Source organism: Rhinoderma darwinii, chromosome 1 (genome assembly GCF_050947455.1).
Source record: "Rhinoderma darwinii isolate aRhiDar2 chromosome 1, aRhiDar2.hap1, whole genome shotgun sequence".
Taxonomy (NCBI): Eukaryota; Metazoa; Chordata; class Amphibia; order Anura; family Rhinodermatidae; genus Rhinoderma; species Rhinoderma darwinii.
The window spans coordinates 83,963,810-83,991,045 of NC_134687.1; the positions used below are offsets into that span (position 1 = coordinate 83,963,810).

The window sequence follows — 27,236 nt, forward strand, 5'->3', positions numbered from 1 at the left end:
CAGAGACCAGAACAGGAAACCACTCTTTGTGAGGCTTTTTCTGTTCCATCCATCCAACAAAAGGTTAAGTAAAGAAGCTGAAAAGTCCTAAAGTTGGCCATATTCGTCAAATACTTATTGGTGGGTATACATATAATTTTTTCAATGGGGAGAGAGGAATAAGCGAATAGTCACCTATAGCAGCAGCTTCTCACATGAAAGCATCAGTAAAATACCACATGCCGATCCCCCTTTTCCAACATCTCATCAGGGGGATAGTCAGGAGGCCCCTTTACACGTTATCTTATGTATACATGACCAGCTTCGTTTTAAGGCTTAGTAAGCTTTGAATAAAAGACACAGCACAAGGAGTTCCGGTATTAATGTATTTCTCAATAAGTTTACAAAAAAGGAGCAAAAATTTAAAATCAGTCAATAACATCAGGTCACCTAAAAAAGCTGTACACAATGTTAAATGGTGCCGAAAAAGACAAACCATGGACAGGCAGGCGGACTGTCTGGATACCCACCACCACTGTAAAATTTCTGCATGGAAAGACCATTTATACCACACACAGGGTGCCTGGCCCCACAAATGTGCAATCAATCTACATTAAACGAAATGGGAGATATGTAAACAGCCGGTCAGCAGGTCCCATATGTCACATTCACTATAGAAATAATCTGTACACAATTCCAATGAACAGTCAGATCCCCTCCCCTGACCAATAAGTGTATGGTGGTAAAATCCCTATGTGAAGAAAAATCTCTCAACAATCACTATCTTACATGTCTGCGGTTCTGATAAGCACCTGCCACATTAATGTTAGTAGTAAAAGTGGGGAAAAAAAACAAAACAAAAAACTAGAAACATGAAAATGTGAATTATAATAAAGCCAGGTTCACACACTCAAGTAGTGAAGGACCACAAACCCATCTAAGAACTATTGGTACAGGTGGCTTTTCCACAATCAGAGCCATTTTCTCTTACAGAAGCAGATTGTGGAGCTGCATCTATGGGAAGTCGTTCTGAAGGTTGGTACAGACGGATCCCCTGCCATGTTGTTCCTGGTTGACTCCACAAAACGCCATGTACAGGGCATGCGGTGTCATGTCCTAGAAACTGCTTGGCTCTGTGAGACATGATTGTCTAGTATGTACAATAAAGTCGTTGTGTGTGAACATGGGCTAAAGGCAATAGTTAATGTCACTATTTAAATCTGACCCTACAACGTGTGCCGATCACGGACATAAGCATCATTATTTTACAATTTGTCATATACAGAACACTATCATCCTTATGGATACAGCCACTCAAAGAAAGGTGACAAAATAATTAAACTTCATATCATTTGACAGCACATTGACCTGGAATTACTGCAACTCTGCCCACTATAAACAAGAGACATCCAATGATTTCAATGGACACCATCCCATGTCCCCCTGCTGTTCAGGAGGACCATAAGTAGTGCGACCTCAGGAGATCAGATTCAGGGACAACCTGAGAGGGTTAAAACTCACCAACCCCTTTAGTGTACCTACAGTTATAAAAAACAAACTAAAAACTCGGTCACAGAGATATCAGAAGTTTCATGGTTAGGGTCCAGGCTCTGAGACCCCCACCCATCACTACAGATTGCTGCAAAAGCGCACGTTAGAGCACATAACCGTTTCAGCTCCAGACATATTTTTCTGGCTTTTGAGGACGTCTATTGGATGTTTTCAGTTCTCCTTAGTAAAGCCAGAAAAATACACGAGGAGTTGAAGCGACTATGCGCTCTAATGACTTGTTCTAGAGACTGGTTGTGGCCCCAGAGAACCCAACAAAACTTGTGATATGTCTTTAGAACACATCAGAAGAATTCTACAACTATAGGCTAGTCTGTTTGATGTTTCTTTTGCGACTAAAATCCGATATTTCCATTTGGGCCAAGATGACCAAGTGCTAGCACTTTAGGAAAATGGTCAGTAACCCGAGTGGTACGTGACAAGAGTCTATTAGTCATACGATTACAACCCTAGTAGAGGTCTGCGCTCCACCTCTGCAAGACAACATTTTGTAGTTAGATATTGATAATCTGTTGTAGCGCACATACTGAGCCACACCCCTCCCAAAAAGAAAAGGCGCTTCAAGAGACGTCTCTACTGTGATGACACAAGATACCAGGACTTCTAAAACTGTAGTAAGTGACACATTAATACATCTGCCTATCGTGTAATTGTCGGAATGGATTCCAAAGAGGGAAGATAGACAAATGCGAGAAAACTGCATTTAAAGACAGACATCAATTCAATATCTAGTATGACAAAAAGGTGTAGCCTATGGAAGGTCACTAATTGACAGATTTATGCATAGATTTTATTGATTTAAAAAAAAAAAAAAAAAAAAAAGGGAGGGGGAGGTAGTATTGATGTAGCTTTAACAATTAAGACTGAAGCAGAACATATTAACCCCCCACTTATAAGTGCATTTGTCTTAGAACAGAATTTGCTTTGGTCTGTTTAGAAAGGCAACAATGTATCTCTTCTTTACCCCCTGTATATAGTACAAGGGCTTGGAGCGCCAGGTTTCTTTATACAGGTTCTCCTCACCAAGGCATGCAGGGGTCAGGGCAGTCCCGGAGGTAGGTTTCATATTTGCTCTCAGAGACGGACATCAAAGTTGTATATGTAGTAAGCTGCAGGGCACACACACAGAACAGGGTTACTCTCACCCACAAAACACCTCTTCAGTACACAGCACACTTATTTTAGTTAGTGAACTTTTCCCTGTTTATCTGCTTTTACCCTGAACATGCGTGACTTCTAGAGCAATCTCCATATCAGTCATGATGCTATAGTGCAAAAAGACCTAAACAACAAGTCTGTGTAGCATGGAGAGGCAGTATATTGTACAGGATATGAAGCTTGCTATTACAATGTAGATGTGTAAACGTAGCTTTATGTATGAAAAGTGTGGGCACCCAGACACAGAGTGGCTGCTGGATGAGCGGAATTACCCTACCCTGCAGAATACAATAAAGAGAGACTGCGAGAAACCACATACGTTTTACTAAACACAAATGCATATAGTTAATGCAGTGCATATAGATAAAAGTGTGAGTGGGTGTTTTATACGGCCACGACTGGACCATTACTAAACCATGAGGGTGTACAAATACACTAATAGATGCTGCAGTCAGGCCTGATTTACACGAGCGTGTGCGTTTTGCGCACTCAAAAGGCACTTAACAGCTGCGTGTGTCAACAGTGTATGATGCGCGGCTGCGAGATTTTCTCGCAGCCGCCATCATTTTGACACTCCGTTTGGATGTTTGTAAACAGAAAAGCACGTGGTGCTTTTCTGTTTACATTCAGAGTTTGACAGCTGTTGCGCGAACCACGCAGTTCGCACGGAAGTGCTTCCGTGCGACCTGCGTGGTTTTCACACACCCATTGACTTCAATGGGTGCGTGATGCGCGAAAAACGGGGAAATATAGAACATGTCGTGAGTTTTACGCAGCGGACTCACACTGCGCAAAACTCACGGACTGTCTGCACTGGCCCATAGACTTGTATAGGTCCGTGTGACCCGCGTGAAAAGCACGCGCGTCGCACGGACGTATATCACGGCCATGTAAATGATGCCTAAGTGTAAGACATACAGAGATCTATCGAGAAGATTAAAAATCGGTTTACCTTATTGAGAACAGGTTTTGTTGAGAGCAGATCATAGATTGTGGCAAATGAAATATTCTGTAAAAGACAAATATACAGTGACGCATTACACTGCAGCCAGCATTGAGAAAGACAAATACACAGTGACGCATTACACTGCAGCCAGCATTGAGAAAGACAAATACACAGTGACGCATTACACTGCAGCCAGCATTGAGAAAGACAAATACAGTGACGCATTACACTGCAGCCAGCATTGAGAAAGACAAATACACAGTGACGCATTACACTGCAGCCAGCATTGAGAAAGACAAATATACAGTGACGCATTACACTGCAGCCAGCATTGAGAAAGACAAATATACAGTGACACATTACACTGCAGCCAGCATTGAGAAAGACAAATATACAGTGACGCATTACACTGCAGCCAGCATTGAGAAAGACAAATATACAGTGACGCATTACACTGCAGCCAGTATTGAGAAAGACAAATATACAGTGACGCATTACACTGCAGCCAGCATTGAGAAAGACAAATATACAGTGACGCATTACACTGCAGCCAGCATTGAGAAAGACAAATATACAGTGACGCATTACACTGCAGCCAGTATTGGGAAAGACAAATACACAGTGACGCATTACACTGCAGCCAGCATTGAGAAAGACAAATACACAGTGACGCATTACACTGCAGCCAGCATTGAGAAAGACAAATATACAGTGACGCATTACACTGCAGCCAGCATTGAGAAAGACAAATATACAGTGACGCATTACACTGCAGCCAGTATTGGGAAAGACAAATACACAGTGACGCATTACACTGCAGCCAGCATTGAGAAAGACAAATACACAGTGACGCATTACACTGCAGCCAGCATTGAGAAAGACCAATACACAGTGACGCATTACACTGCAGCCAGCATTGAGAAAGACAAATATACAGTGACACATTACACTGCAGCCAGCATTGAGAAAGACAAATACACAGTGACGCATTACACTGCAGCCAGCATTAAGAAAGACCAATATACAGTGACGCATTAAGGTATGTGCACACGATAACTGCATTTAAGTCTGAAATTACGGAGCTGATTTCAGGAGAAAACAGCTCCTGAATTTCAGACGTTATTGCATGTACTCGCGTTTTGCGGGGCGTCCATTACAGACGTAAGGCTGTTATTTTATGCGCCGTCTTTTGACAGCGACGCGTAAAATTACAGGTCGTCGGCACAGTACATCGGCAAACCCATTGAAATTAATGGGCAGATGTTTGCCGCCGTATTGGAGCCGTGTATTCAGACGTAATTTGAGGCGTAAAACGCCGCCATTAAGTCTGAAAAAAGGTCGTGTGAACCCAGCCTAACACTGCTGCCAGCATTGGGGCAAAATATGTTGTTTTAGGCGAGATAAGGGAATCTAGATTCTTATTGTACAAAGAATCCTGAAGAGCAATGTCATGGTATTCCTGCAGCTGGCAACACCAACAGAACACTTCAACCATTTATTTTATGGTTTATCGAAAATAAAAATACTACAACTATCCCACCATTTATGTATGCCGCTCCTATGAAGACTTATGGGTCTCCATAGTTCGATTACACACAAACCATGTGTATTCTGTTACTGCAGTCATGTGTCCTTCCTCTACCCCTTCTCCATCTGTAGGTTAGTAAGAGTTACAGATTAAATGAAGCAACACATGACTGCAGGACCAGACTACGGAGGGTTTGTAATCTATAACCATAGAGAGTATGTATACACAAAACTCTAATAAGCAGAGTGTGGATCATGATCGATTGTTTGCATCCTGCACTTGGTGTGGTTGGCACACAGCAAAATTAAGAATACAAAGCAGCGTTGTGATCTACTGGCATCGCATACTAGGGTACAACCACAACATAGCCGCCACCTGTGACCCTTAATGACTGACAACTGAAGTTGCTGAGCCCCCTCATTTTGGATAGACTTGAAAATTCATTCTGGCGATTCTTAACATTGTATGATCATCAAGACCACCATTACCTTCTGGGTAGTTCTATCCATGCACTTAATGGCTGGTGCCCTTCTGTTATCAATGGGCAGGGGAGGCTTCCAATGGTCATAGTTTGTTTCAAGGACATACCATTGTCCTTTCGGAATATCGAGCCTAAAATGCAGAGACAAATGGTCAGTATTTCTACAATACAATAAAACGTGAGGATCTTCATAAACCAAACACTTACTCCCAGATATCGAGGCAGGATTGTCTGGAGCGTGTGATCACACAGGCGTCCCCGGATTTATTACCACCGAGTATGAAGTAAGCCGGAGCAAGCAATACTGTTTTGGATAGAAGGGTTTTAGCTTCCGCATAACTGCAAGAGATAGAAATAAGGAAACTGAAATAAAATACTAAACCTCTAAATCACAAGAAGTTTCTTCATAGAAAACAAATCAAAAAGGTAAAGCATTGCTTCTAGGGGAAAATCTCCGTACATACAGCACCTGACAGAACCGGTTTGGTAGTGCGTGCAGCCATGGGAACGTCACATTTAACCCTTTTTAGGGTGCAGGCAAATTTTGCTGCAGATGATTTTGTTTTTGCCGCCCACTTTCCGATAGTTGTTATTTTTTGCAGTTAGACTCCATGCACACTACTGTAGAATTAGTCTGTAATTGCGGTCCGCAATTATGGACCAATTCACTTCTATTGACCACAGACACCTTCCCATATACTTGCGGGAAGGTGTCTGGGCCGTAGAAAGCCTCCGGAAGAGATAGGACATGTCCCATCTTTTGCTTTTTATGAACTGTGCTCCCATACTTTGTACGGGAGCATGGGCTGAAAATGCGGGTGGCTGTCCGCAGCAGCCAGCCGTAGCCCTAATCGTGGACAGCGATTACGGGCACATCCGTGCGCATGGGGCCTTAGGCCTTTCATCCATCCGTAAATACTGATCTGTAGTCATCAGCATATATAGAACGGTATCCGCAATTGTGGTCTGTAGTGCATCCGTATATGCGGATCTGCAAAAAAAACACAAAAAGTGCAACAACTGCAAACCTGGCGTCACCTAGCAACGCTTCGTAATTACAGACGGCTACACATCAGTAGCGGTCCTAGACTTCTATGGGGAGTCTGTGCCGTAGTTACGGACAAGAACAGGACATGTTCTATATTTTACGGATCTTTTCTACGGATCGGACACCCATCCATAAAAATAGGGAAAGGTGTCCATAGCCCATAGAAATGAATGGGTCCGTAATTACAGCTGAAAAATACGGTCGTGCGCATGGGGCCTAAGGTATTTCAAGTAACGGATTGGTTTGTTCTCAATTACATAGATCCCCTGCTGGGCAAACATTTTATAAAAGGAAAAATACCCCTATTAAAAAAAGATCTATTAATGATTATACTAATAAAATTTAACAAACGTTTGTGTTTTTATAAAAATATTTTAGGGTAATAAGGAAGTTTCAGATCTCAAGAGGCAAAGCAATACTTAAAGAGGCTCTGTCACCAGATTATCAAATCCCTATTTCCTATTGAATGTGATCGGCGCTACAATCTAGATAACAGCAAAGTGTTTTGTTTTTTTTAAAACGATCATTTTTGCCCAAGTTATGAGCAATTTTATATTTATGCAAATGAGCTTTTGAATGGACAACTGGGCGTGTATTGTGTTTTTACCAACTGGGCGTGTATTGCGTTGTTACCAACTGGGCGTGTATTGCGTTGTTACCAACCGGGCGTGTATTGTGTTGTTACCAACTGGGCGTTGTGAATAGAAGTGTATGACGCCGACGATTCAGCATCATACACTTCTCATCGTTCCCACCCAGCTTCTTTCACTGAAGACATACAGCGCGACGTCACCCACAGGTCCTTCAACATTGTCGTCGGACGAAGAAGATACATCGGCTCCAGGCGTCCAAAAGGTTAATATGCTAGTCTCTAGGGAGTTGGCTATGCTTACCTGCACTGTACCCTCTGACGCCTGGAGTGGATGTGTCTTCTCTCCTCCGACGCCAAGGTTGAAGGACCTGTGGGTGACGTCACGCTGTGTCAGAAGTGAAAAGCTGGCTGGGAATATTGACGTCACCCACAGGTCCTTCAACCTTGGCGTCGGAGGAGATAAGACACATCAGCTCCAGGCGTCAGAGGGTACAGTACAGGGTATTTGCAGGTAAGCATAGCAAACTCCCTAGAGACTAGAATATTAACCTTTTGGACGCCTGGAGCCGATGTATCTTCTTTGTCTGACGACAATGTTGAAGGACCTGTGGGTGACGTCACGCTGTATGCCTGCAGTGAAAGAAGCTGGGTGGGAACGATGAGAAGTGTATGATGCTGATTCGTCAGCGTCATACACTTCTATTCACAACGCCCAGTTGGAAAAAACACAATACACGCCCAGTTGGTAAAACGAGAAAACACGCCCAGTTGGTAAAACGAGAAAACACGCCCAGTTGGTAAAACGAGAAAACACGCCCAGTTGTCCATTGAAAAGCTCATTTGCATAAATATAAAATTGCTCATAACTTGGGCAAAAATGATCGTTTTTCAAAAAACAAAAAAAACTTTGCTGTTATCTACATTGCAGCGCTGATCACATTCAATAGGAAGTAGGGATTTGATAATCTGGTGACAGAGCCTCTTTAATTAAATTTGTGTTATAAGTGTGCCCTTTAGTACAGTATTTGACATGCAAAGTGTCACTACTCCTGATATAACAAACCCCATCTTTTGGGCTATTGGAGAGCCACTATTGCCTGTGATAGCACTGCCCCTAAAGACAACCAGAAGCTATTCATGCGCTCTTAAAAAAAAAAAAACCAACCCCAAATCTAAAGAGGGTTTTACACTGGACGATTATCGGGCAGACAAGCGTTCACATAACGCTCGTTGCCGATAATTGCCGGGTGTAAACAGAGCAGCGATCAGCAGATGAACGGGCAATCTGCTTACCATATAGTCTTAAAAAAGTAAAATATTATTTTGTCGGCAGCACCCCTCCCTGTGTAAACAAGGAGACGCGCTGCAGACACGATAACGTATGGGGACGAGCGATCGGAGTAACGAACACTCGTCCCCATCCACAGATCCGCGTGACAGGCGCAAACGATCACTGAGCTAATCTATATCCCAATGTCCAACCTAGATATATATAACCGGACACAGAATATACATACCTTGTAGCATTCTCCAGCACACTTCTAGTGAGAAAGCTCATCCAAGCCCCTTGCCTTATTCCAAGGATCCATTCAAGGACACCTACAAATGAACAAAACTATTCATAATTACAGAGTTTATATGGAAGAAAAAAAAATCTATCAGTATAGTTGCACTGCTAATGGTGTCAATACAATAGACAGAGAAAAGAGGCACATAACATTACTGTACAGTATGTATACGGTAGATGTCCTGATCACAAGAGCTGCAAGTTACAAGATAAGAGTGGCAGAAGAGATGTAATGCAAGTGGAGACGGGTCATCAGGGAAGGCATCATACTAAAAAACACTATATGGCCAAAAGTGTGTGGACGTACTTCCTAATTATTACGTTCAGCTGTTTCAGCCACACACATTGCAAACAGGTGCATAAAATCAAGCACACAGCAATGCAATGCCACAAACACTGGTAGCAGTATAAGTCGTACTCAAGAGCTCAGGGACTTTACACTTGCCACTGTCACAGGATGCCACAAGTCAGTCCTTGAAATTTCTTATCAGCTAGATTTGCCCCGGTCATCTGTAAGCGCCATTATTGTGAAGTGGAGGCATCTAGGAGTAACAGCTCAGCCACAAAGCAGTAGACTACACAGAGCAGAGCCACCGAGTGCTGATACAGGTCTCTATTGTATCAGTCACTACAGAGGTCCAAACTGCATCTGGAAGGGACATCAGAACAAGAACTGGGCATCAGGAGCTTCATTAAATGGGTTTCCATGGTAGAGCAGCTGCACAGTAGCAAACAAAGACCATGCACAATGCCAAGCATCGGCTGGAGCGGTGTAAAGCATGCCACCACTGGACTGGTTTGGGGGATGCCAGGCGAAGGCTACCTACCAGAGTTGATTTTGCCTACTATAAAATTCAGTGGAGGAGGGATAATGGTTGTTTAACACGGTTGAGCTCCTTAGTTCCAGTGACCTTCAATGTTAATGCGGTAGCACACACAAAATTGTAGATTCCAACTTTGTGGGAACAGTTTCGGGAAGGATCTTTCCTGTTCCAGCATTACTGTACCCCAGTGAACAAAGCAAAGTCCATAAAGGCATGGGGTGAGGAGTTTGGTGTGGAGATGTAGGAGTGGTCCGCAGAGTCATGACTTCATCAATCACACCTTTGGGATGAATGTGAATGCAGATTGAGAGCCAGGCCCTCTCATAGAACATCGGAGTTTGACCTCACAAATGCTCTTTTGGCTGAATAAGCAAAAAATATCACTCAAATCTTGTGAAAATTCTTCCCAGTAGATTGGAAGCCGTTATAGGAGCAAAACTCCATATTAACAACCCTGGTTTTGGAATGGGATGTCAAATAAGAAGATATAGGTGTGATGGTCAGATGTTCACATACTTTTGGCCATATAGTGTATATTAAGGAGATCCAAGTCCCTGATGTTTCCTGGTATCTTGCAAGTACATGAAAAGAACTGGAGCATCATGCAATAGACAGTGGAGTAAAGACTTGGGTCATAAACCTCTGGATACAGAGATTCTCAGGATGCATCACGTATTGGATGTGTTGTTATAGATGCAAGAAATGACTCACCAATATAACCGCCGTCAAGACTAAAGCGCTCGTTCATCGTAAGAGTCAGTATTCCCTGCAGTGAAACAGATAGTGTTGAGGCAAGAAGTGGCATTATTGAAATAACCAGACAAAAACAGAATGTAAAATATATCTGAAGCAATACTAGAAAATACTTAGAGCAACTTCAGAGTTTAGGAAAATCCGCAGTATTTACGCCACCGTATTTTGTCGTGAAAAATCCGCAGCACAATACAGTAGCAGCAGAGTGGATGAGATTTGAACAAATCTCATCCACACGCTTCGTAAATAAGCGGAAAAAAACAAAAAAAAAACGTTCAGAAATTAACCAACGGTACGTGTTTTTTTAAAATCCGCAGCATGTCAATTGTATTTGTGTAATTGCTGTTTTTTTTGTTGCAATTTTTCCCCATCTAATTCAATGAGGAGGTAAAACCCAAAACAAATAGCAGATGTGATTTTTGGGGTGGAAGAGCTGCAATTCCACCGCAAAGATCGCAACTCAAGAAAGATATTTTTAAAAAACTACAAATTTTATACTTATGCAGAATTCTGTGCTTCTTTGTCCAGGCCGGCCTCCGGGGATGACACTTAACCCCATGAGGCTGGATTGCAGGACGTCTGAGGGTAAGCATGGGTGTTTTTTTGTTTTATTCCGCTTCTGTTTTCTGCAGCGCACATTCTGGCCAAAAAACTGCACCACAATATGGTGCGTTTTTTCTTTCGGAAATCCCTGTGGCCATGAGGGCTGATATGCTGCCTACCTATACACAGTATCCACCCTGTGTAAACTTACCCTTTTATAGAAAACGGTTGTGGGACAGTGATCATGGGTTTCCATTGAAATCAGAGCACACGTGTGAACAGGACTTTACCATACACTACAACGGTGCATCTAGCCACTGTGGTAAATTACTGCAACAGCAAAACATTGTATGTGAACAAAGCCTAAAACACTTGAGGATACCCAGAATCCTTCTATTACGCTTACAAATTTACACGATAGCACATATTATAGTCCTTGTTTGCAGATTGTCCATTCTGAAAACAAAGCTTTCATATTTATTGGCACAGGCAAACAGGATGAGCGACATGTGCCAGTTAGGCTTCGTTCACATCGGCGCCAGGGTCCTGTTCAGACGTTCCGTATGAGCTTTCTGTCGGAACAGGACCCTGACTGACAAACGGAAACCTTTGGTTTCCATCACCATTGATTTCAATGGTGACGGATCCGGTGCCAATGGTTTCAGTTTGTCTCAGTTGGCCAGGTGTTCCGTTTTGACGGAATCAATGGCGTAGTCGACTGACAACGGAGACAAAACGGAAACCTTTGGCACCGGATCCGTCACCATTGAAACCAATGGTGATGGAAACGGAAACCTTTGGTTTCAGTTTGTCAGGGTCCAGTCCCAACTGAAAGCTCAGACGGAACAGGAGCCTGGCGCAGATGCGAACGAAGCCTTACATGTAGTGCTGCTTATTTCCCAGGAAACCAATAACTGATCCTTGTTTGCCCCCAATAACAGATCTTGGAGAACTGCCAGGTTGCTCGCATACACATTAGATTGTCTCTCCCAATGACTAGGTCAAGCTAAGAAAACACATGGACGTAGGACAGAATATTAGAACTGTATAAAACTAACTTACTGGTTTCATTCCAGTTAACATTCCAACATATCCAGCAAAGCTCGTAGACAAGAAAACGGTTTTATTGTTTCGTTGGAAATTAACATTGACAACTAAAGGTCTGAGCAGCTCCGTGACCATCCACGAGTTATTCTTCACATCCCATCTGAGAATCATAAGAGATAGAAGTAAAACACTACAGCCAATGTATAGAGAACAGACAGAACACTAGAAAACTGACAAAACACCTAAGACCTCTACATGAAAAGACCTCCCTGACCCCCCTGCTGTGGCGGGAAGAGAACCAAATACCTACATCGTTCACTGCTGGATTCCACCGTTATGTCCAACAAAGATACTTTAAAAGGGGATTATTATCGTTCAAAAAGGTTTATTATGCCCTTATACAAGCTGCACTATTGGGCCATTGTCTTTAAAGAAGCTCTGTCCCCAGATTATAAGTGTCTATCTCCTACATAATCTGATCGGCGCTGTAATGTAGATAACAGCAGTGTTTGTTTTTTTTTAAACTATAATTTTTGACGAAGTTAAACAATTTTAGATTTATGCTAATTCGTTTCTTAATAGCCAACTGGGCGTGTTTTTACCAACCAGCATCATACACTTCTCATTGTTCCGGCCCAGCTTCTTTCACTTCACAATCACACTGGGCTGGAACAATGAGAAGTGTATGACACTGATTGGTCACCGATTGGTCAGCCTCATACACTCCTCTGTACAACACCCAGTTGGTAAAAAGTAAAAACACGCCCAGTTGTCTATTAAGAAAGTCATTAGAATAAATCTAAAATGGTTTATAACTTGCTCAAAAATGATTATTCAAAATAAAAACCACTTATCTACATTACAGCGCCAATCAGATTATGTAGGAGATAGGGCACTTATAATCTGATGACAGACGCTTTAATATCATAAGTGGCAATGCATATTATGAGAGAACACAGCGTAAGATACTGCAAGAAAACGCTTCAGTACAGTGTAAACAGCATGTAGTTCTAAATGGCTTTATCAATTTATTATTGCCTGTTATTTACATAGCGCTAAGAGGGTTTAAAGGGGTGGGTAGTCCCTTAAAAATGGCTGTCCGTTTTGCACAATCCCTCCTTGTAAGGGTATGTTCACACGCGGAGTCAAAAACTTCTGAAAATACGGAGCGGTTTTCAAGGGAGAACAGCTCCCGATTTTCAGACGTTTAAGCTAGCGATTTTTATGTTCGTTTTTGGAGAAGTTTTCAACAGTCTATGAAAAACTGCTCCAAAAACATCCCAAGAAGTGACCTGCACTTTTTCGGGGATGTTTTTCAGAACGCCCGCATAAAAAAAACAAAAAAAACGGCCCGTCGGAACAGAATGTAGTTTTTCCCATTGAAATCAATTGGCAGATGTTTGGAGGCGTTCTCCCTCCGATTTTTCGGCCCGAAAATAGACCGTGTGAACATACCCTTAGAGTAACGAATGCAAAGCAAACCTGTAATTATTAAGTCACTGGGCTTTTAAACTAACTTGCAAAATGTACTTTACAGATAGACATAGAACATATGGATCACAAGAACATGTTAGAGTAAAAGACCAAGAAGCTCTCTTCCAAACTGGCCTGTTATTAGAGAGAGAATATATTATACACATACATACACACGTAACACTGATGTGAGGGATTACAATGTGTACAATGCTGTGGAATATGTTGGCGAAACGAGAAATTAAAAGCGATCACTTCGAGAACCTTTCACCTCCCCATACATGTGCAGCATGTAATGGGGAGGGCTGAACAAACCCTGGGGCACTTTATATATTTTTTTTCTACCTCCCACCGTTATTTAGATATTGGTGCCGTTCTATTTGGCGCCTGATATTTAAATAACACCCTGAACAGTCAACGGGGCGTGTTACTATGGCTGTGACAATGTCCAATCAGATAAGGACAGTGCCACAGCATGAGAGAGTGTGCGATTGCAGTCTTTTCATCCGAACCGGCAAGGGGGCGTGTCACTGCTACGGACAGTGGAAGGTCTGAGGAGAGGAGATCTCATCTCTTCAGCTCTTGCGAGAGATCAGTCTTGTATTGTCTGCCGAACTGGCAAGGGAGCGTCTCTTTTACAGACCGTGTAAGCGCTCCCCAGCTCCTACACTGTCCGTAGCAGTGACACGCTCCCTTGCCAGTCAAAGTACAAGACTGATCTCTCGCAAGAGCTGAAGAGATGAGAGCGCGCATGCGCGCTCCTCTCCACAGATCTGTCCGTAGCAGTGACACACCCCTTTGCCTGTTTGGATGAAAAGGCTGCAATCGCACACTCTCTCATGCTGTACGCCTTTCTCCCTGAGAACACATTCACACTTGGCCGAGCTGGCATGCATATGTACGGGGGCAGGGGGTTGGGAGGCCGTTGGCCATCTAAAGTGTTTTGGCAACTTTACAAGAAATTTGTGCACTCACCCAAGGAATAATCCGAAATCCAGGTTTCTGGCATGGAACAACTTGCCTGCATATTAAATAGATTGATATTAAAACAAGGCAGTCAGAAATTATTGCCCTAAGCTGTAAAAGACGAAAGAAGTGACGGTTACCAGACGTATCCTCCGCCACAACGGATGTGCACACTGTGAAAACTTCATAGAAGATGTTGAATAACAGAACTTCTCCTATTACGAAACACAAAACAATAAAAAATGCAGTCATCTGGATCCGCAGGAAGAATACGACACTATAAGTCAATATTTAACAATTAGCATCAAACATAAAAGTGAAAAAAAAAATTAAAAAAAATTACTACCGTACATTATCCCCTTAATGACCAGCCTATTTCAGACCTTAATGACCAGCCATTTTTTACGTTTTTTTCCATCGTCTCATTCAAAGAGCTATAACTTTATTATTTTTGCGTCGACTTAGCTGTATAAGGTCTTGTTTTTTGCGGGACAAGTTGTAATTTTTAATAGCACCATTTTGGGGTACATAGAATTTATTGATTAACTTTTATTAAATTTCGCCACTCTTTTTTGAGTCCTAAATTTACGCCATTTACCGTGTGGTATAAATAACACAATAACTTTATTCACTGGGTTGTTGCGATTGCAACGATACCAAATTTGTATAGTTTTTGTATGTTTTACTACTTTTACACAGTGAAAACCTTTTTTTCAAAATTTGTTTTTGTGTCTCCATATTTGAAGAGCCGTAACGTTTTTATTGTTCCGCCGATGCAATGGTATGAGGGCTTTTTTTTTTGCGGGACGACTTATAGTTTTTATCGGTACCATTTTGGAGAAGATGCAACATTTTGATCACATTTTTTTTACAACGTTCACCGTGCAGGTTAAATAATTTAATAACTTTATATTTGGGGTCGTTACGGATGCGGCGATACCAAACGTGTAAAATTTTTTACTTTATTTTGTTTTTTAATAATAAAGCAGTTTGTAAGGGGGAAAAGTGGGTTTCATTTTTTTTTTTTTCACTTATTCAATTTTTTACTAGTCCCAGTAGGGGACTTCACTATGCAATTATCCGATCGCATTTATAATAATACACTGCAATACTTCTGTATTGCAGTGTATTATGCCCGTGTAAAACGGACAGGCATCTGATAGGTCATGCCAGGGGCATGACCTAGCAGGCATACACTACAGGCAGACTTGGGGGCCTTTATTAGGCCACCCGGCTGCCATCGGAGACACAGACACTCTGATCTTATCGCGGGTGTCAGTGGGATGAGAGGGAGCTCCCTCCCTCTCTCCAAAACCACTCAGATGTGGCGCTCGCTATTGAGCACCGCATCTGAGGGGTTAAACGTGTGAGATGGATACGAATATCGATCTCAACCGTTCGAGCAGGGATGCCCCAGCTACCTCTGGTAGCTGAGAGCAGGGAGATTTGACAGCTCCCTGCTCTGTTTACTTATTCCGATGCAGGCTAGTGCATCGGAATAAGGCCCGTTACTGGCTGCCGTAAAAACACTATGGGGCGGTCACTAACTGGTTAAAGAAACTTTTAGGCCCTGTTCAGTTTTTTTGCCGCAGAAACCACGGCAAAAAAACGGCTGAATAAGTTGACAACTGGATGTTACTGTAACCTTGTCAAAAGGGGTGTGTCCCTTCGCAGTCTATCAGCACTGATTGGACAGTGTCATTCTGTGTAAGGAGAAACCTCCTTCTGGTAACGCCCAGTTGAAAATTTGTTGGATCATTTGTAGGAGGAATAACAGGGGACGGCAAAACGTAGAGTTCTAAAAAAAAACAAAAAACAAAAAAAACAAAGATGCTCCAGAACAGTTATTTCATGAGGAATACAATTAACAGATATTTCTTGAGAGCTACAGGTCCCCTCAAACGGAGGAGAGTTTGGACATAGAAAGCTTATCCCTTCATCATCTGCAGTACATATGGGTAATATTTTTTGGTCGATTGTGAGCTGTAAGAAAGACACCGATACCTAATGGCAGTCCAGATGCATCTGCTATTCCTTTCATTTCTTCATCAAAGGGCGGTGGAAGATTTCCAACAATGGCGGGCTGAAAAACAAACAGGTCACATATTGAAGAGTTAGGTGATCTACACGCGGACAGGCTTCTGAAAGGTATGCAGGTTTACCTTGACTGAACTTGCTGCAGCGCGATATCAAAAATACAAGTTAGGGTATGTTCACACAAGGTTTTTTTGACAAGTTTTTTGACGCAGAAACAGTTTAGAAAAAACACGACAAAAAAATGGCCAAAAATACCTCCTATTGATTTCAATAGGAGGTGGAGGAGATTTTTTTGCACAAGCGGAAAAACAGTCTCATGGGAAAAAGAAGCGACATGCTCTATCTTTAGCTGTTTACGTCTCGGACCTTCTATTGACATCAATGGGAGGGAGAGAAAGCATATTTCACTGCGTTTTTTGCCCGCGGTGCTCAATGGCCACATGCGAAAAACGCCGCGAAAAAAAAGCGTGCAAGCAGAGAAAAACAAAATGCAAAAAACTGTGTGAGCCTACCCTTAAAGTTTCCTGCCACTAAAAATGTGTAAAAAAAAAAAATATATAAAAAAATGTTAACAAAAAAACCCCTTCTCCCATTTTCCTCTAAAATAATGTGGAAAAAATATATAACTGAAGATTGTTATCACTGCATAAATCAAACAAGTCGTATGTACCCAAAGAAAATAAAAACCATAGTTTGTGCCGCAAAAAATAAGTCCACACACCGCTCAAGCATATGATAAAGAAGAAAAAAAAAAAAAAGTTATGGTAGCTTTTTTTTTTTTTTAAAACAAAATAGTTTTCTTTTTAATAGGAGTAGAATATTAAAAAAAAAAAAATTATAGGAATTTGGTATCGCCTTAAAGGGAGCCCATGTGCAGCATGTAATAGGCAGGGCTTCAAAATCTGTCTCACTTAAAATTTTATTTACATATCAGTGCCATTATATTTAGCGATATGTAAATGAGCCCCTGAACTGTCAATTGGGTGTTACCATCTAATTAAATAGCAAGGGGGCGTGATCTCTTCGCTCTGACACCGTCCAATCAGCTATGGACAGCGTCAGGGCGGCTTGCGCCATGTTTCCTCCCGCGAGAACACACAGACTGGTGGTTCTGTAGAGAGCGCTCGCTCAGTCTGTCTGTGTTCTCGTGGGAGGGGAAAAAAACAAAAACAAAACAGTATCCCAACGTAAACCATGACAAACAGACCAAATGGATGCTTTTTTGGTCTACGTTTGACCCATTAGTCTACATATACACAGAATTATAAGTTTCAATACTTTTTTTAGTGTTTAAAAACATATACGCTTGGCGGATAGCACAAACGCGACGTCAATGGGGCCCAAGTAGAATTTATTTTTTCCTGAGTTGCGATTTTTGCGGCGGAATCGCTGCGATTCCTCCAGAAAAGTCGCAAATCTGGCAGTTGCGGGTTTTGCATCCCCATTGAACTCAATGGGGAAAACCCAAAACAGAAAAGAAACAGCAACGCAACATAAATGGACATTCTGCGTAATTAAATCCCACACCACAGGTCAGGTTATGAACGTTTGCGGTTTTTTTCCGCAGCGTGGGCATGAGATTTTCTAAATCTCATCCACTTTGCTGCTACTATAAATGCTGGGAAATCTCCGCACAGATTTCCGTTGTGGAAATTCCGCAGTGCGTACGCTACGTGGGAACCCTGTCCAAGGCTCTAAATAACCAAGGCTACTTCCTGAGCTTTTTCTGCACATGCAGCAAAGAGATGGGATGTAAACCATCCACTTACCAGTTTAGTATCTACTAAGTCAATAAGTTTTTCACTGTGAAAGACAAACTTCACCAGATCCTTAATTTGCTGAATCATTGATGTTAGCTATGGAGAGGAAGAAAGAACAAATAAGTCATGACACACAAGTTATCAGGCCGAGTTCACACGGGGCAGATACGCCCTATGAACTGCAGGGAATTCCGGAAAAAAAAAAAAATAGATAAAAAAAAAACACACCAAACTGTGGTGCAGTTTTTCGCCCGGAATGTCCGCTGCAGCACTTAACCTTTACATTTCATCCCAGGAGAACGCTGCAGCCTGTGATTGGCTGCAGCGGCAGACACATGGGATGAAGTCATCCCAAGAAACCGGCCCTCTGACGTCATCCAGGCCAGCTTCTTGGGATGACGTTTCGTCCCATGTGACCACCGCTACAGCCTGTGATCGGCTGCATCGGTCACACAGGACAGACTCCTATGGTAGTAGAAGATTATTTTTTTTACATTTCTGAGTTGCGTTTTTGGGCGCAATCGCTGCAAATCCACCCTAAAAATTGCAACAACTGCTATTTGTTACAGTTTTACCTCCCTATTGAATCAAATGGGGAAAACCCACAATAAATAAGCAGCGTTCACGGAAATACAAATGACATGCTGCAGAATAAAATTCCGCACCGCAGGTCAATGTCTGAGATTTTTTATCCACTCCGTATTTGCACAGCATGCGGATGAGATTTGTTTGATCTCATCCACTTTGCTGCTACTGTATTTGCAGCAGATTTTCCGCAACTAATTCCGTTGCAGAAAATCCTCAGTATTTATGCAAATTGTACAAAATACAGAAGAGGGGGAAAGAGGAAGAGTGAGAATAAGAGACAAAGTGTGAGACATGGAATATTAAACCCTATTCTAAGCCTAGATAACCATAGTACATATTGGGATGTCATCCAGGATCGGGAGACTAGTCGCTTGGATAACCTTTACGAACGCCAAAACAGATTTTCCATCTCGTGAACAGGCCCTTATAGGGCAGGACCAATCAGTGTTGGATTTCCGTTGAGGGGTTCAGTCAGGTTTCCGTCAGGAGAACCCCTCAACGGAAAGGCAAACGGAAACCTTAGCTTCCGTTTGCATCACAATTAATGTCAATGGTGACGGAAACATTGCTAATGGTTTCCGTTTGTCACCATTCCGTCAGGTTTCCGTTTTTTTTACGGAATTAATAGAGCAGTCGACTGATGCGTACAGGCCCTAAATTTCTTACGGTTTATATTAGATGGTTTCATGCGCTTCACACCCTAAAACGACAGACTACAAAACACATTAAGGGTAGGAACACACGGCGTAGACACTGGATTTTCCGCAACGGATTAATTGCGGAAGATCCACAGCGTATTACAGTAGCAGGAGTGGGGGAGATTTCAAGAGGTCTCGTCCCCACACTGGGGAAAAATGCTGCCGAAAAAAAACGCACATAAATTGACCTGCGGTGCGGTTTCTTCAACCTCAAGCATGTCAATTAATGCTGTGGAATCGCAGCTCTTCTGTTGCGGGTTTTACCATTGAATTGTGCGGTGCTTAAACCTGCAACAAAGTGGTGTGTGTTGCAATATTTAGTAAGGAAAAAAAAAAAAGTTCTTTGCTTCTTCTCCAGTCTGGCCTCGCTGGATGACGTTGCAGGCCATGTGACCGCTGCAGCCAATCACAGACGGCAGCGGTCAGATGGCCTGCAACGTCATCCAGAGAGGCTGGAGTGGACGTCAGAGGAGGGAGGGGGGGTAAAGAATGTACAATAATTTATGCCATGTAATTTACGCCCGAAAAAACGCACCAGTGTGGTGCGGGTTTTCGGACGGCATTCCCTGTGGTGTTGAGGGTGGATACGCTGCACAGCTTGACGCTGTGTGTGTTCCTACCCTAAAGTCCCATGCACATGACAGAGGTGGTACACAATGTCCCTGCGGTTCTGTACTATGGAGCTGTAGGCACTACGCATGTCACCGCATTACAGAATTGTTCTCCTGTAGGAGGAATGTTTATATGGAGGACACACACATTATGTATGCATGTATGTATGTATATATATATATATATATATATATATATATATTTTACGCCATCAGAGGAGCGTGCCACAATCTTTTTATATGAATCCCAAGCATATTGTGGTACAGTAGGGCTCCAGAGAATGGGTGGCATATTATGGAGGTTGTAACAAGGTTGTTAGCTCTTCGGGTATGTTCACACGCAGTGTTTTCAGACGTAAATCGGGCATTTTACGCCTCAAATTACGCCTGAAAGAATGGCTCCATTACGCCTACAAACATCTGCCCATTGCTTGGGATTTACGGTGTTCTGTTCCCACGAGGCTTCATTTTACGCGTCGCTGTCAAAATACGGCGTGTAAAAAGATGCCCGTGAAAAAGAAGTGCATGTTACTTCTTGGGACGTTTTTGGAGCAGTTTTTCATCGACTCCATTGAAAAACCAGATCCAAAGACGGCCATAAAATACGCCGCAAAAAACGCGAGTTGCTACAAAAAAGTCTGAAAATCAGGAGCTGTTTTCGCCTGAAAGCAGCTCCGTTCTTTGAGACGTTTTTGGTCACTGCGTGTGAACATACCCAAACACTAATGTTAGGACTATATACTGGGGTCATAGGGTGGAATCAGCATGGAGTCTGTATTCTTCCCATGATTTCCCTTCTAACAGGTTAACCATCCGGCTAGTAAATCGGCCACAGTATGTGACATCACACATGCAACGTTTCACACTCACTGGTTGTTTCTTATCAGTTATTATCTTCTTCCATCTTTCACTTGGTGGTTGGTCCAGATTTACCGTGTACAATGGGGCATTTCCGTGGTACCTGTAAGGACAGCAATGGCTATGATTAGGAAATTATATATTTCTAGCTTTTTAATTGGTCACACTAGAAACAGAGTAAGGCCCCCTGCACACAGCCATAGCCACAATCCCGTTCCGTGACTATGGCCAGCCGCGAACAATCGTCCGCATTTGTGGCCAGTGCTCCCGTTATGGGAGCACGGTCCGGAGAAGGAACACGCCCTATATTTTACAGAAGCTTTCTACGGTCCGGACAGCTTCCCGTATATCTACGGGAAGCTGTCCCATCGGCTATAGAAATGAATGGGTCCGTAATTACAGATAAATTCTACGGTCGTGTGCACGGGGCCGAACACTTATGCCACTGGACGCTGAAAGGGACTTTTGGAAAAAAATAAATAAAAAATAAATAACTGTCTCTGTTTTGCTTGATCCTATTCTGTCAAGGGCAAATCTTTTTGCCAACTCCTGTGGGCAGTAATGATGGTCATACTGTTTAGCACCCACTTTTTTCAGAAATAGATGACGCACACTTTATTTTAAGGGGGGGAATAATGTTTAAAAACAAAATTTTCTATGTTGTACATGAAATTGTTAGTAGTTGGGTAAGAATGTCCACCTAGTCTATGTAGTCAAGGGTCTCATTGTATTTAATATACAGAATCCAAAACATAAATCCTTCAAGGAAATCCCCGGGCTCGTGTATATTAACCTAAAGCTACAGACAGTATACTGTAAGATTTTTGTTGGGGGATCGTGTAAATGTGATTGAACAGGTTTCATCGTAAGGCTGGGTTCCCACAGTGCAGATTTTGCATGCGGTTTTTTTTTTTGTGCCAAAACTAGAATTAGATCCAGGAGAGCAGACCTATAAAGCCTTACTTTATAGATTTCTTCTGTTTAGGTTCCATTCCTGGTTTTGTCTAAAAATAAAATAAAAAACCATGCAAAATCTGAACTGTGGGAACCCAGCCGAAGGCCTCAAGCACACGAACGTAAAAACTTCTTATTGGCCACGGGTACCTGCCCGTATGCTTACGTGAAGGTGCCTGTGCCTTTTAAAAATATAGAGTAGGTCCTATTTCAGGCCGTAATAACAGCACGGGCAGGCCCATAGAAGTCTATGGGGCTCCTAAGGCTGTATTCACAAAATTCCATTAAAAACCGATCAACTGTCAGTTTTTCATGGCCATTTTGCATCAGTCTCTCTAAATTTTCATCCATATCCAGTCAGTCTGACATCTGTTTTTCATGGCCGTTAAAAAAAACCAAAAAACTAATGAATTTCATTGCTTTTTTGTCCCAACCCCCTGAGAACACCCAAAGGAAGGTCACATGTTCACCTAGACACGATTTACAGCCCCCCTGTAGATGCCACACACCTCCCTGTATATGATGCCACACACCACCTCCTGCCAATCTCCATGTCACAGATCCGTTTTTAACGGTTGTTACACGTAATGACAGCCGTTAAAAACGGATCCATTGACTTCTATGGGGGCCGTCAGGCCGTGAAAACGGCCAAAAATTTGACATGTCCTATTTTTCGACGGCCATTATTCACGGGCCGTTAAAAAAAACGGCCCTTTTTCACTGTCGTGTGAATAAGGCCTAATTATTACCTGGAATGATCAGCGCCAGCCATGTCTAGCAGCTGCTCATCTCCTTCCATAGAGAGAACAGCCGGCAGTGTGAACATAACACGGACTTCCTGCAAAGGGTTATTGTGACTTACGTTGGTCCAGTGGGAGGGTACGTTCCACTTCTGCAATCTTCTGTGTACTAAAACAAGACATTTCCAGTTAGCACTTTTTATATCCATTATGTTAGCATTTAAAAAAAAAAAAATGTAAAAAAAAAAAAATTTCTAAAAAAATTAAACGTTTGCATGTGCCGATCCGCTGTGACTGCAATGTAGAAGTAAATACAGCCGCGCTCAGCGGGCACTAAGATAGACGCCAACACTGAATATTTGTAGTATTTTAAATTGCATTACTACTGGATTTACCATTCTTCTAAACATGGTTTTTAATGCATATTTTGATCAAATTCTGTGATCCCACCTGTCACGACAAGGCGACCTCTACAGATAAGCGCATTTCAGGACCTAAATCAATGACATTTAATAAAACTAACCAAGCGCAGGAAGTAGCACCAACTAAGAGACCCCTGGCGTCCTGAACTGTAGACAATCTAAGGCCCTGTTCACATTGGTTTTTTTTGCTTGAGGCAGATTTTGACCTGCCTGTAATGTCTTGCTGCGATTTTAGCGGCGTTTTTTCACCCACGGCCATTGAGTGGCGCAAGCAAAAAATGTCACGACAAACGTTTTCTCTGCCTCCTATTGATTTCAATGGGAGATCAGAGGCAAACCCCGGCAAGAAACAGCATGCCGCTTTTTTTTTTTTTTACCACGAGCGACTAAACCCTGCCACAGGGAGAGAAAAAAAAAACGGCTCCTATCAGCATCAATGGGAAGTGGTTTGGGACTTTTTTGGCGCTGATTACGTCAAAATCAGCATAATAAAAAAAAAACTCCACTGAACTGGGCCCAAGGTCTAGTTCACAAAAAGGTTTTTTGCAGGCAGGAAAAATAAATAAAAAATCTGCCTCAAGATTCTTTCAGGAATTTTGAGGAAAATTTGGAACTGCCAGCATTGTTTTAAAGGGGTATCCCCATCTTGGTAAATATACCTATAAAGGAGGGGGGGCGTTGTTGCAGCGAGGGGGATATAATGAGCTGATCGAGGGGGGGGGGGTCGTGCTGCGAGCAGAGTCGTTACAGGTGTTCACACAGGTTGAGACGATCATTCTCCCGATGCTGCTAGAACTAGATTATCTAGCAACGTTGGGAGCGCGCAGTGCAGAGCGGCTTGATTTATAAAAGGGGGCGTGAGCGGCTCGATGTCAAAGATAATCAGCACTAGCCGAGTTATCAAGTTGGAGAAAAAAAAAAAAAAAAGGTAGTTCGGGAAGGAATTTTTTTAAACATTTTAACACTAGATTTCGAATTTTTATTTCGATTGAGGACGTATTAAAAAAAATATATATGACTCAACTTGGGAATAACCCTTTAACACTTTTTTTCCACCGTTTTTTGCATAACATAATGCAAGGAAAACGCTGCAAAGAACATCAAGAAACAGTCTGCTTCCAATTTCAAAGGGAGGTCAGAGGCGGAAACCGCTCAAAGAAAGAAAACGTCGCTTTTTTTTTCTGCGAGCAGCTAAAATTAATAGGAGGCGATCTGAGCAGTTTTTTGCCGCTGAGTCAGGCGCAGATTCCATGCCAAAATCAGCACAAAAAACAAAACAAAACTGTAAACTGACCCTTAGAGCCCCGCTCATGAAAGAAAGTGCCTTGCAGGCTCTATGCAGATCCCACCAGTATTGCCAAGCGTCCGTAAATTTACGTTTATCTTCAATCTCCCGGAACTTTGCACTGCGCCAAAATGTACATGCGCAGTGCAAAGGAATAGTAGGCTGCAGCCAGGCATATTTTTAGATTCTGCGGCACCTGAAAATATGCAGGCCAGCGCCCGGAGTGGTCCAATTCAGTCACCTGACTGGAGGTCAGATGACTGGACTGGTCCAGTCCTGTGCACTCACCGACCCCAGTCAAAAGTGATCCTCCACCGCATGACCACCTCCTCCTGACGGTGAGTCGTGCCAGGTAGAGCGGAGAGTGGTGGCGGTAGACAAGGGAAGGCTGTGTGGCGCACTATCTACAAGGGGGAGCGGTGCATGGTGGAAAAATTCTGCAGAGACGAGTCGTGGCTGGAATAAGTGGTCAGTGGTCTGGGCCAGATGGAGAAAAAAAAAAAAGGAAGGTGAACGACTAATCTAGAACAGGCAAGGATTTTGAGACCGGTCTGTAAAAATGTTGGTCGGTCGGCCAATTTTAGCTCAGTTGTCCAGAAATGTCTGAAGTGGAGGTTGGCAGCCCTGGATGCCACAGACCTCAGTTTCCGTACACCCACATACAGGTCACTAAAAGGGTTGACCTAGGTCACCAAATGTGAGTGACCTGGATTTCCTGTCAGTTTGTGAATGACCACTGGACGTTTGTCACTTAACATATATTGGACGCTGCTCTCTATTCATGGAGGAGGACACAGGATATTATATATATCTCTCTATCTCGAACGTATAGATTCCTTGTATGTAGGACAATATGTAAGACATGGCAACTCTGTACACTTCATATCATATTCCCCGCATGCCAGGGTCTGATGTACGGACATGGGTTGAGATCACTATCTGAGCACTTGCAGTTTCTGGACATGGACATTGTAGATAATATACCGCATATAATAGTCCAGCGGTGACGTAATATCCATCATTAGCACCACCCGGAAGCGCACGTTACACAAGCCGCCGCATAACATGACAGGACGCCAACACTCCGCCCATGGGAACCCGAAGCTGAAGTGGAACTACAAGTCCCAGCAGGACAGGTCACTATCAGCGTGGCACTTGTAGAATGCCAGCAATAACTTCATTGATAAGCCCCCCTGCCCTGTATGGTCGTTATAACCCATAGACTACCACTCACCGGGGGCACGTCCTGGGCCAGGCTGAACATACAGAACGTAAGTAGCAGGCTCGACACCAGCACGGAGCCCGGCATTGCCCTCGACATCTCCAGAGTCACCAGCGCAGAACCGGACAGTTCTCTGATCTTACAGTCACATGACCGCGCCCGGGCTGTACCATTTAACAACACAGGGGCGGGGACAATGAGTCACGTGCTTCATTCACTATTGACAGCCGACTCACTGGATGAGACTGTGTCCCGCCCCCTCTGACTCCTGACCTGGAACGTGATATTTATTACAGTCTGAGATATAGAAGACGGCAGTGGACTTAAAGGAACAGTGTCACTACCAACTTTGTTTTTAATATGTTATGTGTTTTTGTGTGATAGATCAATAAATTTTATTAATGTATGTTGCTGTGTTGTACTTTTTACGTTTTTAATTGATTAACTTCTCTATGGGGGCTGCCATTTTTGTTTCCATTACTGTGTGTGTCGATTAACGACACACACAGACATGGAATACGGCAGCCACAGTCCCATAGGGACTGCGAACGGCTCCCGTCCCATTGACTGCCGTGTACGGCGTCTGTGTGTGAACAGCGCATGCGCCGCTCACACACAGACCAAAACTGAGGCATTTGCTAGAGCGAAATCCGGCGCCATGTTCATGTCGACCGGAAGCCGCGGCAGGAGTGTGAGATGACGAGTTCCGGCCACGGCTTCCGGTCATGTGTTCAAAGCGAGGCGAAGGCGCAAGAAGACCAGTCGCAAGAAGTTTGACAGAGAGGAGGTCGCGTCAGGAGCAGGTAAGTTCTGTTCATGTGCGTTTGTGTGAGCAGCCTTTGGCATCATACCAGGGAAGCCTGTGGCATCATAACAGGGAGGCCTGTGGCATCATAACAGGGAGGCCTGCGGCATCATAACAGGGAGGACTGCGGCATCATAACAGGGAGGACTGCGGCATCATAACAGCGGAGGCCTGCGGCATCATAACAGCGGAGGCCTGCGGCATCATACGAAGGGAGGCCTGTGGCAGCATACAAGCAGAGGCGTGTGGCATCATAACAGGGAGGCCTTGTTGCATCATGTCTGCGGAGGCCTGCGGCATCATACCAGCGGAGGCCTGCGGCATCATACGAACGGAGGCCTGTGGCAGCATACAAGCAGAGGCCTGTGGCATCATAACAGGGAGGCCTTGTTGCATCATGTCTGCGGAGGCCTGCGGCATCATACCAGCGGAGGCCTGTGGCAGCATACCAGCGTAGGCCTGTGGCATCATACCAGCGGAGGCCTGTGGCATCATATCAAGGGAGGCCTCTGCTAGTATTTACAGTGTGGCATCATTTACAGTGTGGCATCATTTACAGTGTGGCATCATTTACAGTGTGGTAGCATTTACATTGTGGCAGCATTTATAGTGTGGCAGCATTTTTAGTGTGGCAGCATGTACGGTGTGGCTGCATGTACGGTGTAGCATCATAGCAGCGGAGGCCTGTGTCATCATACCAGCGGAGGCCTGTGGCATCATTTACAGTGTGGCATCATTTACAGTGTGGCATCATTTACAGTGTGGCAGCATGTACGGTGTGG

At 43.3% G+C, this 27,236-nt stretch overlaps 1 protein-coding gene across 1 annotated transcript; it reads right to left on the bottom strand.

Moving 5' to 3' along the window:
* Positions 1-2,345: 2,345 nt before the first annotated feature.
* On the bottom strand, positions 2,346-25,833 carry ASAH1 (N-acylsphingosine amidohydrolase 1). Its single transcript, XM_075860150.1, has 14 exons — positions 25,662-25,833; positions 22,843-22,889; positions 21,039-21,129; positions 18,281-18,367; positions 16,479-16,557; positions 14,615-14,689; positions 14,484-14,529; positions 12,051-12,195; positions 10,404-10,458; positions 8,819-8,900; positions 5,869-6,000; positions 5,669-5,792; positions 3,659-3,715; positions 2,346-2,657 (listed from the first exon to the last, which is right to left on the bottom strand). The coding sequence occupies exons 1-14, from the start codon at positions 25,746-25,748 to the stop codon at positions 2,568-2,570; spliced, it is 1,197 nt and encodes a 398-aa protein (XP_075716265.1). The 5' UTR covers positions 25,749-25,833; the 3' UTR covers positions 2,346-2,567.
* Positions 25,834-27,236: the final 1,403 nt, after the last annotated feature.